General features: G+C 42.0%; 1 protein-coding gene across 11 annotated transcripts in view; it reads left to right on the top strand.

Moving 5' to 3' along the window:
- INPP4B (inositol polyphosphate-4-phosphatase type II B) overlaps nucleotides 1–16,659 on the top strand; it is a 267,689-nt gene that overhangs the window by 43,231 nt on the left and 207,799 nt on the right. For 7 of the 11 annotated variants that reach the window (XM_035113742.2, XM_060278616.1, XM_060278615.1 and 4 more), the window contains exons 2-3: nucleotides 12,319–12,529; nucleotides 16,064–16,128. In XM_035113742.2, the coding sequence (XP_034969633.1) occupies nucleotides 12,418–12,529; nucleotides 16,064–16,128 (177 nt within the window). In that variant the 5' untranslated portion in view covers nucleotides 12,319–12,417. Of the gene's footprint in view, nucleotides 1–12,318; nucleotides 12,530–16,063; nucleotides 16,129–16,659 lie in introns of those variants that run through there. The other 4 variants (XM_060278620.1, XM_060278619.1, XM_060278617.1 and 1 more) reach the window with 2 other exon arrangements.

The raw sequence follows: 16,659 nt of genomic DNA, 5'->3' as shown, positions 1-16,659 counted from the left end.
AGGGAAATAAGGGCTCGTCCATTAGGGAATGAAGTGCCACTATGGTGTGCAGAAACCTAGCTGTTACCAAGTACAGTCAATATTACTTATGCTATATTATAAAATCTACCACAGTGAATCTTCCAGTATTCCTGGAATTTCTTCATTACTTCTAGTTAATGAAAATCCGTAAAATGTGGAGTAGTGTAGGAGATGAGTAATCTTTGTAAAGTAGAGCAGATCCACTAAGATCCATAGTGCTACCATTTTCTTTTTATGTGTGGGGAAGATGCAAGAACTGAGAAGCTTAGAAGGAATTCAAAGCACATCTTGTCTGCTCTTAAGTAGGAGAGCTGTTTGGCTAATTCAGTGAGGCGCATTAGACTAGTAGAGACAGTTTCCTGTTAATAATAAAAATTATAATTTATTACTTATACCTCGCCCATCTGGCTGAGTTTCCCCAGCCACTGGCCGGCTTCAAACAGGAGATTAAAAATACATTAAAACACCAGCCATTAAAAAAAAAAACTTCCCTAAACAGGGCTGGAACCAGTTTGGCTTGGAACCAGCTTACCTTCAGAACTGCCTTGTCCTATAGCCTTTTTTCTAGAAAAAAGGGTGCTGGAACTCACCACGAACACTTCCTTAATTCTCTTAAGAGTTGCAATGGTGCCCACCTGAGAGGTGCTGGAACTGAGTTCTGGTGGGATCCGGCTGAAATAGAACCCTGCTTTTCCCATGTTCACTGACATCACCCTCAGAGGTGCAGTCATCTAAGACAGGCATAGGCAAACTTGGGCCTCCAGATGTTTTGACACTACTGTTCCCATCATCCCTGACCACTGGTTCTGTTAGCTAGGGATGATGGGAGTTGTAGTCCCAAAACATCTGGAGGGCCAAGTTTGCCTATGCCTGTCTTAGATGACTGCACCTCTGAGGGTGATGTCAGTGGGCACGTGTTGCGGTGCGACCTGGCAACCAGACCCCGTGTTGGGGGTGGGAACATTGGAGCGGCCACAGCACCCTGTTGGCGGTCCCTTGATCTTGGGTGCAATTGGGCAAGTGGGACACCAGTTAAAGCAATTGAGGGACCACTATTTAAGCTGATGCACGTGTCCCTGAGCTTCCTCTTTTGGGTTCAGTGTGTCTGAACACCCGCCAACCTCTCCCTATATTTACGGCTTGCGCTTGACCTCGCTATGCTTTCGTGTGTCACCTGTCGTTGGGACAGGGGCACGGCAGTAATTTTCCCCACTTGGCTGATTGGCTGGTGCCACTTGGGTTTCGCCTGCCACATAGCAAATCGTCACAACTTGTAAGGTTGCGGATAGGCTCTAGTTCAGGTGGATAGGGGTGGCAGGATGCTTATGCGTTGGGTATTCCTTTAAGAAGGAATCCACGGACTCATGGTTGGTCTTCCCTGTGAGGGGTTGTGCCCTGAGCCTGAGTCCAGGGGACATCTGGGTGGAGGTCTAGCAGGGCTCCTGCTTGCCGCCTGTCCCAGGTGTTCACCCGAGGCTGACCTATGGTTGGTGCCCAGGGTCAGCGCTGTAATCAATAAAGTTGTGGCCTAAATTCTGTTCACTGACATCACCCTCAGAGGTGCAGTCATCTAAGACAGGCATAGGCAAACTTGGGCCTCCAGATGTTTTGACACTACTGTCCCCATCATCCCTGACCACTGGTTCTGTTAGCTAGGGATGATGGGAGTTGTAGTCCCAAAACATCTGGAGGGCCAAGTTTGCCTATGCTTGATCTAAGACCTATTTAGAGAAGAACCATTGAAATTCATGTTAGTCCTGTCTATTAATTTCAGTGGGTCTACTCCAAGTAGGATTAGCTTTGACTACCACCTCCTGCTTTGAGTTTTCTTTCATAGGTCAAGTGGATGGCAACAAGAGGTAGGGTATTTTCAGTGATGGCATTCTGTCCTTACAATGTGCTTTGAACAGAGACCTAGTTGGCACAGTCAGACATTATTTGGGCACCAAGTTAGGGGGAGAAATCCTGTACTCTTGCACATTTCTTCCAATCTTCCAATCTTCCAATCTTCTTGTTTTATGGTTTCTTTCTTGTTTTTGATTTTTGTGCTGTTGCAGGTTACAGATTTTCTTTTATTACCTCCCCCCCCCCAAAAAAAGTGAGCTACTTTGGTCACTGGTGTGGAAAGGCAGGATAAAAATGTTTTAAAATAAATAATATTTCCTTTTTAAAATGGCTACTGAGGACCCCCAATTCAGTACATGTCAGAGCAAAGAAACAAGCCAAACAGCAGCTCCCTTCCAGCATTGCTTTCCTGAAGGGGCGTTGTGTGATGAAAAGGGCTGGTGTCTCCAACTGTTGACAAATAGTTCCTGGAGCCCCACCTCCACACCCTGTACATTGTTGTGAAGGCTTTTGTGTCTAAGTGTCCACACTGACACATGGAGGGCTGGGCTGGGGGAGCCATGTGCCACAGATGGGCTCATAGCTCCTTTTAATCAAGCAATGCCCATTCATGAGAGTAACAAATGAAGGGGTAGTAGGTAGAGTGTTGGACGAGGACCTGGGAGGCCAGGGTTCGAATCCCTGCTCAGCCATGAAGCTCACTGAGTGACCTTGGGCCAGTCCCCATTTCTCAGCCTAATCTCCTTCACAAGGTTGTTGTGAGGATAAAACGGGGAAGGGTACCACATGCACCAGCTTGAGCTCCTTGGGATAAAAGGTGGCATGTAAATGCAATAAAAAATAATATATGCCCACTGGGGTATGCCTAAATAAGGCAAAAGAATACTTTCTTTTTGAATTCCAGATACCATTTTAAAACTGCAAATACAAGGTGTTTTTTTTTAAAATCAAGTCTTTTTCTATTTATCATTAATATTATTTTCTATATCACTTGCATGCCAGAATGGCTTTAGTGGTTATGGAAGAAACCTATGCCTGTAGAGGCAATTGATAAGGTTATCCTGGCTTATAAATAAAGGATAATACATTACTGGCTGCAGAGGTAAGGATTAGTTTGGTACTTCAGGTAGTAACTTTTAAAAGTGTTCAGTACTGATTAATTTGTTTGTTCTTCTTTTTTTCTCCACCCCCCCCCCCACTTATTCCTCCCATATATGATAAGGAATTCTTTTAAAATTGGGACTGTCATTGCCCATTAACATTGTATCATTACTGCAGAGACACAGTTAAAATGATTTATGGCTTCGCCTTAATATAATGGCAGAGACACTGTTTTTCCAGATTTATTTGTTTGACAGTTGTGTTCTCAGGAGCGGTATTATCTTTTTAATTAGAAAGTAGATATGTAGGTATGTAGATATTTGTGAGCTTTGAACAGTGGCATGTGCAGTTACTAGATGAACTTGGAGTGGAAAAAAATAGCTTTTAGCAATTATATAGCATTGATATCAAATTACAGATTTCTCATTTCATTCTTCCTTCCATATCTTCCCCAACTAAGGCTTCTGGGGCATGTGAAGCTAGAGCACTCCTATAGTGAGTGTGGCAAGTCAGCTGTGCAAACTGCAACCACCACTTGCAATAAACTGTGTTGGCTCTGTCAAACATGAGTAGAAATCTTCTAGTGAGTTCACTAGTGTGGCCAAAAGACAGGATAGGCACCATGGAAGAAGAAGACACAAATCTGCATATTCTAATTTATGCATGAAAATGCAAAATTATTAGAATTCAAATTTCCTCAAGGAAGTCATTTATTTCTACATCAAAACAATCCCAAATAAATAATTCAGTTAATTTTCACCCTACGTCAGACCACCCAAATCAGCTCTTTCATTAATTCATCCATTGCCCCAATTAATTTCTCACTCAGATGATCCTGCTCCAAAATCCATTTATGTTTACTGATTAATGGAGTCATTAATTCAACACACCATTACTCCTGCTCCTTAAATTCAAAACAAATAGTGTGCCGTGGCAGTGGTTCATGGTGCTCTCTGAGTGGGTGGGTGGAATTTGCAGTATGAGATGAAGTAGCCATTGATGATTTTTCATTTCTCTTCTCTCTCCGCCTCTCACCTGAGCTACAGGCTTGTACCAATGCCGTGTATGCACACACTCAAACTTCAACATGCTCCTAAGAAGGAAATAACATTCTTTTCTGCTTCTTTATCAAGGCCATTATATGGAAAAAGAAACAACTGGCCCTATATATCTATCCTCTTTTCTGTATGCTGTTTCTGGAAAGGAAGTTGAAACGATGCTGTTTTCCCTCCCATTTCATGGACATTTTGAGGTTTTAGTTGGTGCTGCAGCAGCAGCAAGAAAGCAATGACAGCTCAAAGGCTGCTAGTTGGATTAGAGGCCTCTCTATGTGTCCTTTTTATTGTACATTTATGATAATTGTGCTCATGATGCTATTGGGGTTGATATATATGATCACGTTTTCAATACTGTTTCGCAAATATTGCTTCCTTTCCATTCATTGTGGATCCTGCAACTTCCTGCTGAAAATTCCATACCATAAGTACTCTGGGATTCTTTTGGTCTCACTTCCGTTGTTCTATAGCACAGCAGTCCTCCTCCAGATGTCAATAATAATAAAACTCTGGGGAACATCACAGAACTAATAAAATGGAATGATGGATGGTCCAGTGTAAATCCACCACTAAAGGTAAAGGGGGCCCTGACCATCAGGTCCAGTCGTGTCCGACTCTGGGGTTGCGGCACTCATCTTGCTCTATAGGCCGAGGGAGCCGGCGTTTGTCCGCAGACAGCTTCTGGGTCATGTGGCCAGCATGACAAAGCTGCTTCTGGCGAACCAGAGCAGCGCACGGAAATGCCATTTACCTTCCCGCTGGAGCGGTCCCTATTTATCTACTTGCACTTGATGTGCTTTCGAACTGCTAGGTGGGCAGGAGCTGGGACCGAGCAACGGGAGCTCACCCCGTTGCAGGGATTTGAACCGCCGACCTTCTGATCAGCAAGCCCTAGACTCTGTGATTTAACCCACAGAGCCACCTGGGTCCCCTAGCGGGTGGGGATGACTAATGCATCATTATTGTGTCAATGACACGTTGCAGATTACACCTGCAAAAAACACTGGCCTAGAGGGGCCCCAGGTTTAAAGCAAAGACTGGCCACAATGTCATCATCCTGCATGTCTGCTGTATGCTACCAGACCAATGGAGAGATGGCACAGTTCCAGGAAACCATTGGGAAAGAAAGATGACACTTGGCTGCTCAATGAGAGCATCTGGATGAGAACTTAAAAGGTAAAGGTAAAGGGACCCCTGGCCGTTAGGTCCAGTCGTGACTAGTGTTGCGGCGCTCATCTCGCGTTATTGGCCTCGGGAGCCAGCGTACAGCTTAGGGCCAGATTAAATGCAAATTCATGTAACCATAACCTAGTGGCTTTTTTTGTAGATGAGGTAAGGAAAGTTTCTTCATAAGGGATGATGGGGTACACATGAATTTCTGGTGGGGGGGGGTTATTAAGTGTGCCTCCCCGTTGCTTCTCTGCTGTAATCACCCAACTCATGAAGAAATTTTTTCTGGGATGGAAGAGAGAGGTGTCCAGCTACCCTTACACACATTGGGCTGCAACATATAGTTTGGTTCCAGGAGAAATAACTGGTACATTTCAGGGAGTGGCCGATAACATTATTTCTTGTCTCGCAGCAGCAGAAGAGCTGCTGTAAACTTTAGTGGAGAGGAGAGAAAGTTTATATCCACAGCAATAAAGCATCAAAACTTGAGGCCTTAAACAATGATTGCACTCTGCAGTAAACTGAAAAGACACTGAAAACTTTCATTTCATGCTGTAGTACCCAGAAATGGGCAGTAAACGATGTTCCCTGGCTGTGGGGGTTAGTTGTTGTTTTTTGCTTCTAGATGTGTGTCCAAATATTGATGAGTTGTAAGGGTTGAAAATACCCTCTCCCCTATACCTTAAGACACTAGTTCCAGAAAATAGGCTTTGAAAAAATACTGTTGTGGAGAGCATTAACCCCACCTCTATTTTGAACATTACTGCTGTAATTTCTTGAAACTGCTACATCATCGTTGCAAAACAACACAGCTCCTAGAGGTAAGGCTATGGCCATTGTTTAACATGAAGGGGAAATGAAACACCATAAAATTTACTGTTCTCCTATTACCAATATAGATAGCCCCTGCCTGCTTTAGAGCTGTTGCTTTGATTGTCAGTCAGCATTGTAGGCTAGGCCATGCTGCTTTATCACAGAAGAACACATTCAGTAAATCGGGTCCTCCCTAACAAGAGGGCACGTGTTGCGGTGCGACCTGGCAACCAGACCCTGTGTTGGGGGTGGGAACATTGGAGCGGCCACAGCACCCTGTTGCCGGTCCCTTGATCTTGGGTGCAATTGGGCAAGCGGGACACCAGTTAAAGCAATTGAGGGACCACTATTTAAGCTGATGCACGTGTCCCCGAGCTTCCTCTTTTGGGTTCAGTGTGTCGGAACACCCGCCAACCTCTCCCTATATTTAGGGCTTGCGCTTGACCTTGCTATGCTTTTGTGTGTTACCTGTCGTTGGGACAGGGGCACGGCAGTAATTTTCCCCACTTGGCTGATTGGCTGGTGCCACTTGGGTTTCGCCTGCCGCATAGCAAATCGTCACAACTTGTAAGGTTGCGGATAGGCTCTAGTTCAGGTGGATAGGGGTGGCAGGATGCTTAGCCATCCCTATGCGTTGGGTATTCCTTTAAGAAGGAATCCATGGACTCATGGTTGGTCTTCCCCATGTGGGGTTGTGCCCTGAGCCTGAGTCCAGGGGACATCTGGGTGGAGGTCTAGCAGGGCTCCTGCTTGCCGTCTGTCCCAGGTGTTCACCCGAGGCTGACCTATGGTTGGTGCCCAGGGTCAGCGCTGTAATCAATAAAGTTGTGGCCTAAATTCTGCTAAAAACCAAACCAAAAAATTGAGTCTTGTCTGAATTTATTTCTGGGGGTGGTTAAAAGGTCTCCACATGCAAAATTGTATTTGAGAACAACATGAGTCATTTTACTCGTTCAGTACAAGGGAGAACAAGTTTAAAGTAGAACAGTTGGGCTATGCTAATAATCCTAATAGTAGTAGTAGTAGTAGTAGTAGTAGTAATAATAATAATAATAATAATAATAAGAAAGGGCAACAGGTGGTCCACCCTGATAAGCATTGCCCTTGTCCTTCTTTCTCCCTGCATTGACTTTCTCTCTGCCCCACCTCCATGACTCCATTGCTACTTCAGATGATATGACCCTTCTGCATTTAGCTTTCCTTTTATTTATTTGGACAGTTGAACTGAAAATGAGTCAAACATATGGAATATAAATGAGAGATAGGGAGGGAGTGGAGAAAGAGCGTGTAATGTAGATTGAACAGGTAAAGTTGTATTTAATATAAACTGACAATGAAATAAACATAAAAAGAAAATTACTAAAAGTAATGGTAACACCTTTAGCCATCAGAAGAAGTGACAAATTGCTATTGACAGCATTGCAGCAGAGTCTTCTCAACAGCTCTAATTTTGGGAACGATCTCCTCACCGAGGTGTGTCTTCTTACCTCAGTGTTATATTCTTTCAAGAAGCAGAGGAAGACATGCCTCTATCTCCAGGCCTTTGGAGGGAAGGTGGCGTGATTCACTGAGGTCAGTTTGCTTCTATTTCATGCCATCTTCTCTTTTTTTAGTTAAGGATGAGGATATTTCTACTGATTTTCAGAATTATATTTTGGTGCATTTTAATTTGTTGTACACCATTCTGTGAGCATATGGCAAATGGTGTATATAAAGATCCAATAAATAAATGGAACTTCCAAAAATCTTTTGCTTATTTTTGAAATGTGTGTTGCAATTTCTCTTCTCCTTCCACTTGTGTTTGGTACATCATACCACTACATAACGCAGGAGCAAACCAAAGATATGTGGATTATACTGGGCATCCCCAAACTTCAGCCCTCCAGAGGTTTTGTACTACAATTCCCATCATCCCTGATCACTGGTCCTGTTAGCTAGGGGTCATGGGAGTTGTAGGCCAAAACATCTGGAGGGCCGCAGTTTGGGGATGCCTGGATTATACTGTTACATGTTTTAAATTCCCCTTTGGTTGTCTTCATATGTTGGAATGTTGTAATCTAGGGCTTTAAGTGTGCTAGATCAGGCACCTGTTTCCTTTATGAAGGATATCTGTCTGCAGTCAAACCCACGTGCTGTTCTGAAGCTTAGAAAATCCTATGGTAAGATTACTCCTTTCATCAATAAGTGGAAGGAAGTCTTAATTTTCATCAGTTTCTTTGAACATAATCTTACTGGACTGTAGAAGATACTCTAAAATTTTGTAGTTTGTCTCCATTAACATGACAAGCTACTCCATATCTTCTGGCAATTTAAATAGATCACAATCAAACCATAGTGTTTTAAAATGTTCAGTAATCTCACAGCTTGCCTAACATTTTTAATTTTATGTATGCTTTGACCATTTAAAAGGTTTCTTCTTAATGCAGTCAGAAATAATTTTAGCTGTTAATCTTGAAGTAGTGAAGAGCTACATATGAATATCATTTGTAACTCATCTGTGGTTGTACAGCTGAGAGGAAAGCACTATGGGACATTGTGAGGACTCAGGTTTTTACCTTTATTCAGTGCACCTGGCATGATTTGAAGCACCTGGCTTGCATATTCCAAACTGTTGTCTGAACTCTAACTGTCCAAGAATTAGGTAGGTGTTTTGTTACTAGGGTGGTAATTATATTGCACCAATTGTTTGCTGCATGTATGAACAGAAATTGGACATAAGGATAAGTCATGTGCTGTTTCTCTCCATTTGGAATAAATAGAAGCATATTATTTACTTTGTGTTGTTGTGACTAGGCCCAACACCTTTCAGCTGCCATTTATTGAAAGGAATATTATCCATCATTAGCAGAGGGTACAGTATTTTCTTGTGTCCACAGAGAATGGCTTGATTCCAATGAAAGACTTGCTGATCGGAAAGCAAAGTTAGACTGGGCAGGAAAGGATAGCTGATTCACGTGAGGTCATACCTACAAAATTGTCTTGGAATGGTTTGTTTGTTTTTAAAGAAAGGAATGACTAATCGGTTTCATGCAACAGGAGGACCATAATAGACTGACAGTAAAAACCAGAACAGTTAAAACTTATGAGATTCTGAGAACCTATGCAATCTTAAAAGTACATTTGCAGTAATGTTAATACCAAATCTAACTGCTTTGAATTAAACCCAGCTAAGTAGAGCACTGAAACATTGAAATCTGATTTTGTGAGTGCTGAAGAGAGATTCCAAGTATTCAGCCTGGGGGGGGGGGGGATGAGAGTTTGAAAGAATATGTTCAAAGCTTTATTTTAGTACTATGCAAATCACCATGAAAAGAGGCAGGAACATTTGATTTTGCCACTGCTGACCTCCCTGCAGCCATAGCTTTGAGCTTTTACTTTAAAGCTGCTTCTGCTTGGCAGTCATCCTAAACCAGCAAAATGCTGTTTATTATTTATTCAAATTCACATAGAAATATGGGTCCTTGGTGGCATGCATTTTTATTTTTTTGTGGTGGGGAGAGAAAGGTGATTGCTTTATAGGGAAATGGTGCTTTTATAAAGTTTCGTTGTGAGGATGAGTGACTGTGACCTAGGGTTGTATTAGTAAAGCAATGTTTGTCTGTTTTTATTAGTGGTGACAGCTGTTGATTCTGACATTTACAAATAAAGTGTGGTGTAGCTTTAAAAAATTCAACAGCTTGCTCTAGTTTTGTTTGAGTACTCCCTTATGCAACACTGTTTTTGGCTTCCACTGTGTGTTTATTGTGGATGCATCAGCGAATAAAGAGGCTTGTTTGGATCTGCAGCAAAACATTTCTTCACCTGATCCAACTGTGCCAGTCAGCTTTCCCATTAACAGACACAGATTGCGGGGGAATTTCAACTCTGTTGACCCGAAGTGGTCAACTCAGTGCCTCCTGTAATTCATGTTGCACAGCTCCTGGTATGCTAAGGGTGTACCTATGTGAGGCAACTTTTCTAAGCTGAGCCAACAAACTCTGGATGTATGAGTCAGGGAAGTTCCAAGGGTGTTCCTGATCCATTTTTCTGATCCTGCTGCCCCAATAGACTGATCTGATGAAACCCCCTTCACTAAACTTTATGGTTTCAAGTGGAAGTTTACTTAGTGTCCACCCACAGACACTTCCATTGGCACCTGCCAAGGTTCCCTGCTCCTCCTATTTTTTTTTAAAGGGAGGCTTTTGCCTTTTGCAAGGGGTCATTGGTGGAGTTGGCCTTTGGCAGGAGTGGCGGTTGCCTGCTTTTTATTTTGTTCCCGTTGTATGTGTTTTGTGGTGAGTTATGCCCACAACAGTTTATTAGATTTCAAAATGTGCCTCAAGGCTCAAAAAAGTTGGGGCTCACCATTCTTTCTTTGCGCTTATTTTTTGCCTGTGCCCAGTGTGATTATATTATTGAACTGAATTTATCTTAGTTGTCATGTTCCCCCTTGATCAGGTCAGTGTAGTGTAGGTGAGAACCCTGCCATGGCAGTGCAGGTTGAGAGAAGAAATCTTACTCAGTCTTTTAACAACTGATTTACCCTACTGTTTGATGAGGGGGGGAGAGGGGGGGTGTCAAGCTAAATGTGCTTACATCAGGGAAGAGTGCTAATAATATAGGCAGCTGCAACATAGAATTATAGAATGGTAGAGTTGGAAAGGGCCACAACGGCCATCTAGTCCAACACCCTGCAATGCAGGAATCAATTCAGGACTTGAATCCACAACCCTGATATTGAGAGTCTCATGCTTTATCCACTAGCGATTGCCCCTTGGTCTGCCTCCATCAACCTGCAGGTATCCTTTCTCACCCAGCCACTATATGGTACCAGGATCCAAGAATGTCATTTTTTTCCATAGAGATTAAGATCATTCTGGAGCTACAAAGATCTTTCCTTTGAAGCCATGCTCTAAATAAACTATGGGCTCCTAGTTTGTAACCCTTAGGACCCTGACTTGCACTGTTTCAAGGTTAAAACTGCAAGTTTTGTGTTTGTGTGTGTGTGTGTGTGTGTGTGTGGTGTGTGGTTTTTTGTAACATGGATTACTAAACAAATGATTCAGACTGGTTGCAGGACGGCATTTTTGTTGTTTGGAGGTGAGCATAAGTCTTATTTCTAAAGACCTAATGATATTTTTGATGGCCACAGCTCCATTGAGAAATTGTATAACATTAGAAGGTCTCTGACATTTAGCCTTTAGAAAGATGGCGCACCTGTTGTTTAACAAAGTGGCCAAACTTGATCTCTGCAACATGATATCTACCATGTAAATGTCAATCCCAGTGTTCACCAGATGTTGTTGGACTGCATCTCCCAGCAAGCCCCAGCCAGCCAGTGATGAAGGGAGCTGTAGTCCAGCAGCAAAAAGAGGGACGCAAGGTGGCCACTACCTTCTAAACCAGGGGTCAGCAAACTTTTTCAGCAGGGGGCTGGTCCACTGTCCCTCAGACCTTGTGGGGGGCCAGACTATATTTTGAGAAAAAATATGAACAAATTCCTATGCCCCACAAATAACCCAGAGATGCATTTTAAATAAAAGGACACATTCTACTCATGTAAAAACATGCTGGTTCCTGGACCGTCCACGGGCCGGATTTAGAAGGTGATTGGGCCGCATCCGCCCCCCGGGCCTTAGTTTGGGGACCCCTGTTCTAGACTGTTGCAGTATTAGATGTTCACTCTAGGATAAGCAACACCCCCACAACTGCCAGTACTCAGGAACTACTACAGTTCTATAAAAAACTAGAACTATGACCTTTTAGTGAATTCATTGTTTAGAAGATTCAGCAATTGATTAAGCAATCACACACACACACACACACACACACACACACACACACACCCCTTGCTTAGAAGTACGTTCAATGGAGTTCAGTGGGATTACTGCCAGGTAAGTTGTTATAGAAGTACAGCTGTACTCATCTTAGTCCTGCTTAAGGTAGACTAATTGAAATCTGTGGATTTGTGACCACTTTTCCTCAACCTGCTGTCCTCCAGCTGCTTTGAGCTACCATATACAGTATATATATATATATGGTGTTAATTGTGTTGTTTCTCCTCTTTTGTACATAAGGGAATGTGTCTTCTAAAGTGGTGCCATCTGTGATATGCAATCATCCAAAAATTTAAAGAAAGGAACTTTTGACTCAGAAATTTTGTGTTTATATGGAAGTTTATGCAGATTTAATTGATGACTTGATACATGAAATCCCACGCAGCTAGGCAGTTACATTAAAACAACAACTAGCTAGGAACCCTAAGCAAAGCTATGGAAAGACATCAGCATGCAATTGTGTACTACACCTTTCTGTTTTTGTTTTAATGTTGCAGTTGGCCTTGTCTGCTGAATAGATCTTGCTCACTTTCAACCAGTTCATTAGCATCCCTGTTATCATCCATTTCCTCTTCATCTTCTTCACCATCAGCCAGATGCAATACAATATCAGAGAATTGATTTCGCTGGCTAGAAGGCCATCATCTTGTTTTGACAAGGAAGGAAAACTGAACATTTGCAGAATGCTAAGGGATGGTAAATGTATAGGTAATAATAGCTGGCATTGGCAATCGTCTCTGCACGTATGTTTGGCAGCTGTTGTCTGCTCACTGTTTTAGTATTCACAGATTTGCCGGTATAATCCGTTTTCTTCATTGCTAATGGCTGAGTGCTCCTAAACACCTTCTAAGTAATTGCTTTTCTGCCATAGCTATGGTGGATTAGACTCTCACTGGTATGTGCAAACAAAGATGAAAGTAATAGTCCGGCTGCTGGTTGCTAACTGGATTAATTTACATAAGAGAATGAGAGAAGTTCTTTTCTTATGTGTTATATCAAACGATTTATCAAGTTGCATGCTTTCTGCATGCTGGGGAGAAACAGGCCTCTGCTTAGTTTCTGGGTGCTATGCATGTTTAGGAGCACAGCTAGTGCAAGGGGCTGCTAAATTGAATGGGAAGGCCTACACATGCCTCTAATTTTCACATCCAGCCCTTGTTCTTCCCTCAGTACATTTGGTTTGATGCTAACAACTACAACAAGATGGTAAAAACACTTAATGGAACTAACCTAATTCTGGGCCAAGACAAGTTGAGTTCTGTGGCCTCTTAAATTGAACTAATTTTCATGCATTTGCCTATTTTGCACACCTTCCTCTTTGGTTTTTTTAGTTGCAAGTAAGAGTACAGCGTTGTCCTCTAACCACTCCATCTTGTCATTGACTTTGGAACCAACACTATATTTGGGTTTGAAACGTTCAGATCTGTTTTTCATTTTTGTTTCATTTTAAATTTGTTTAGCTCTGTTCCACATTCATTTCCATGTGGTGGTTTGCAACCCACAGAAATGTCAACAAATACATTAAAGGGCACATTGTCATCCTATCACAATTCAAAACATAACCAAGAACAAGTAAAATAATAATAATCAAGAATCCACTTCACATATGCAACATACTATCAACAAAATAACAGCACATAACAACAGAATAAAGTCACCCCCCCATACATTGCAAACAACCAAGACAAAATTAGAAAGAATGCATTACACAAAATATCACACCCCATGGGTTGTACCTAATGCTGTTGTTCCACTTTTGTTCCACTTGCACAGCAGAAGTTCTCATTTCTCTCTTGAGTCCTGCAGTTTCCCACCTCAAAATCTGCTGCAGAGGGTTGGAGCACCCCCTGGAGCAAATTTTGGGGGCTTGCAGGGGGAGGAGAGGAATGGAAAGTTGCATTGTGTGAGCAGAATTCTGCACAGGCAGTAACGGATAGAATCCCATCTTTTTGCAGCTGGCAGTGCTAGAAATTCATATCAGCCTACATTTCACAGACAAAAATTCATTCTGTGCAACTCTCCTAAGTTCATGCCAAAGAGAATTTTGCAAGCCTCACCCTGCTCCCCATTGCATACTCGTGTAAGCTGTCCACTGCATTCCTTATTCATTGAACTCTGTACCTACCCCTGTGATTTACAAGCTAAGAGAATGGTTGTTTTTCTGTAAAACATCTACTAGCAAAAAGATAATACATTATCAGCAGTACAAAATGTAGCCTAACCTACTATTTCACTCTAGACTGTGTGCTAGAGATGAGACACAGCCAATCCGCATTCACAGTGCAGTCCTAAACATGTTGAATCAGAATGAAACCCTACTGAGTTCAATAGGACTTACTCCCAGGCAAATAAATATGGGATTGCAGACCCAGAGTTTTAACTTCTAGAGATCATGTGGAGGAAGCTTTAACCCCATGGAGGATGGCAGTGGTAGTATTGCCTGTTAACATATTTGAACAAGGGATTCCCAAAAGTCAAAAATATGGAATAGAGCTTACGACATAGAGACTGTCCCTGATAAGCAGGCAGTTGAAGCATATGGAAATTTTATTTATTTTGCAATAACTGGTGGAGGAGATCCTTAAGATACTGAATATTGTGTCCTACAGCTGTTGCTGGACTCCAGCTATCATCAACCTTGCCAGCATAGCCAGTGATCAGGGAGTTAGAATCTAAAAACACTTTGAGAGCCACAGGTTCCCATCCCCTGGCATAAACAGAACTTTGAACCCAGCCCTCTAATAGGGAGAATTCCCACCTGCAAATTTCTTGTTCCTCTTTAGAGACTGAATATATTTCACACTGCACAACCAGGTTTTTCTGTAGATAACTGAATTTTTCTATTACCCCACCCATCAAGTTCATTTCTATCTCCTGTGGCCTGAATCAAGTTAATGTTTTTTTAAAAAAACTCACTGTAGGTTAAACCACTGTGCTGCTTGGGCTTGCCGATTGGAAGGTTGGCGGTTCGAATCCCTGCGACGTGGTGAGCTCCCGTTGCTCGGTCCCAGCTCCTGCCAACCTAGCACTTCGAAAGCACACAAGTAGATAAATAGGTACCACTCCAGCAGGAAGGTAAACTGCATTTCTGTGCGCTGCTCTGGTTTCGCCATAAGCGGCTTAGTCATGCTAGCCACATGACCCGGAAAAACTCTCTGTGGAAGCGGACAAACGCCAGCTCCCTCAGCCTGTAAAGCGAGATGAGCGCCGCAAACCCAGAGTCGTTTGCGACTGGACCAGAATTGTCAGGGGTCCCTTTACCTTTAGGAGCATTAATTAGCTTACCAATACCAGGATGTTTGTGTTTTCAACCTTGCTTTGTCAATGGTTACAGTAGCGGTTTCAGATGCATTTGGGTTCTAACATATCCAAGACTGTATTTTCGGCATTTCATTTCCTTGTAACCCGCCTGATTACAACCCCTCTCCCAACGCAACTATGTTTATATACACCTGTCAACTTGGATAAGGTATTTTGGTACCTTAAAGACCAGCAAATCTATCATGGAATATGTTTTTTTGGACTACACTACACTTAGTTGATTTGTTGGTCTTTTAAAGTGATGAAAGTCTCTGTTGTTTTAATAGGTATTAGTTATATTGAACAACATCTTATTGGGGGGGGGGACCAGCTTCAAAAAGCTTCTGGCTGGCACTGGTTTTTAACACTGTGTGTTAATCTCTGAAGACAAGCTTAATTCTAGCCCACCTTGTCATGCACAGCACCCCATCCTGTGCTTATGTCCCCATACCATTGTGTTGATGTTTTTAGAAATGACAAAAATAATCCAAATATTGCCTGTATGGTGTGTGTTGTTTAGAGTAAAATAAATCAATTAAGTATGTAACAACCCAGTGAAAAGAATAAATATTGAGTTTTCCCAGTAAGGTTCATCTGCTGAGGCAAGGTTTGCATGGTTGTCTCATGCAAAAGAGTCAGTCTGTGTTCCCTTTTGCAAAATGGAACAAAGCAAAAGAAATCATCACCGAGTGTATGTTGCAGTCTCCAATTCTGTCAGCTGCAGTATAACTGAAAGCTTCTGGGAAGTTAATCTGACATTTAGCAGCATGTTATAAGTCAGCTGCCAAGTGAAGCTGATTTTTCATTAATGACTTTCCCATTAAACTTCATTACAAATGCATCTTCTTTAAGAAGAAACATATGAAGAGAGAAGGATATTATTTATTGTTATCTTCATCATTGTCGTTATTATTAATAATACTATGCTGCTTTTGCATGCAGAGCCAAGAGAGAGATGGTGTCGTCTGAAAGGAAATCTGCTCTTTCTAATGAAAAATAAGAATAAGGTAATTCATTTCTTTCTTTTCCTACATATGTGTACCTTTTCCTGAATTTACGCAATTCTTTTCACTTTTTAAAAACTCCTTGGTATGATTCTATGGATAGAAATATTCAGTATTGTTGGCAGTAGCCTAAACATTGCCTTCCGTTTACCTTTATGGCTGTTTTTAAAATGTGAGACATTCCTCAGTAGCATCAACAATGCTACTGAATGATTGGCTGCATCAGAAATGACTTGAGGCCAAACTGTGTCCTAATTTGATGTGTAAAAGAAGATGTCAATCCAGAATACTCCAGCAGACTTTTATTGACTGCAGAATCCACATCTTAATTCCTACTATTGTTACAGAAAGATAGAATTGGTGAGCTCTGTACAGTAATGCTTTTCTGGGACTGTTTGTGCTGACTATTATTCTTACAATAGTGTCCGTTCTAGGGGAAAGTAGTTGTGTATATTTGCCTTTCTTTTTATTCAGTTAAAAGAAGCTTCCAGAACCATTTTTTAATCCCAGTTTTAAATATTGGGATTTTGGGAA

This window comes from Zootoca vivipara, chromosome 9 (assembly GCF_963506605.1).
Source record: "Zootoca vivipara chromosome 9, rZooViv1.1, whole genome shotgun sequence".
In the NCBI taxonomy this organism is placed as follows: domain Eukaryota; kingdom Metazoa; phylum Chordata; class Lepidosauria; order Squamata; family Lacertidae; genus Zootoca; species Zootoca vivipara.
Note: the sequence above shows the minus strand (reverse complement) of the source record. Positions and strands in the feature narration are given on the sequence as shown.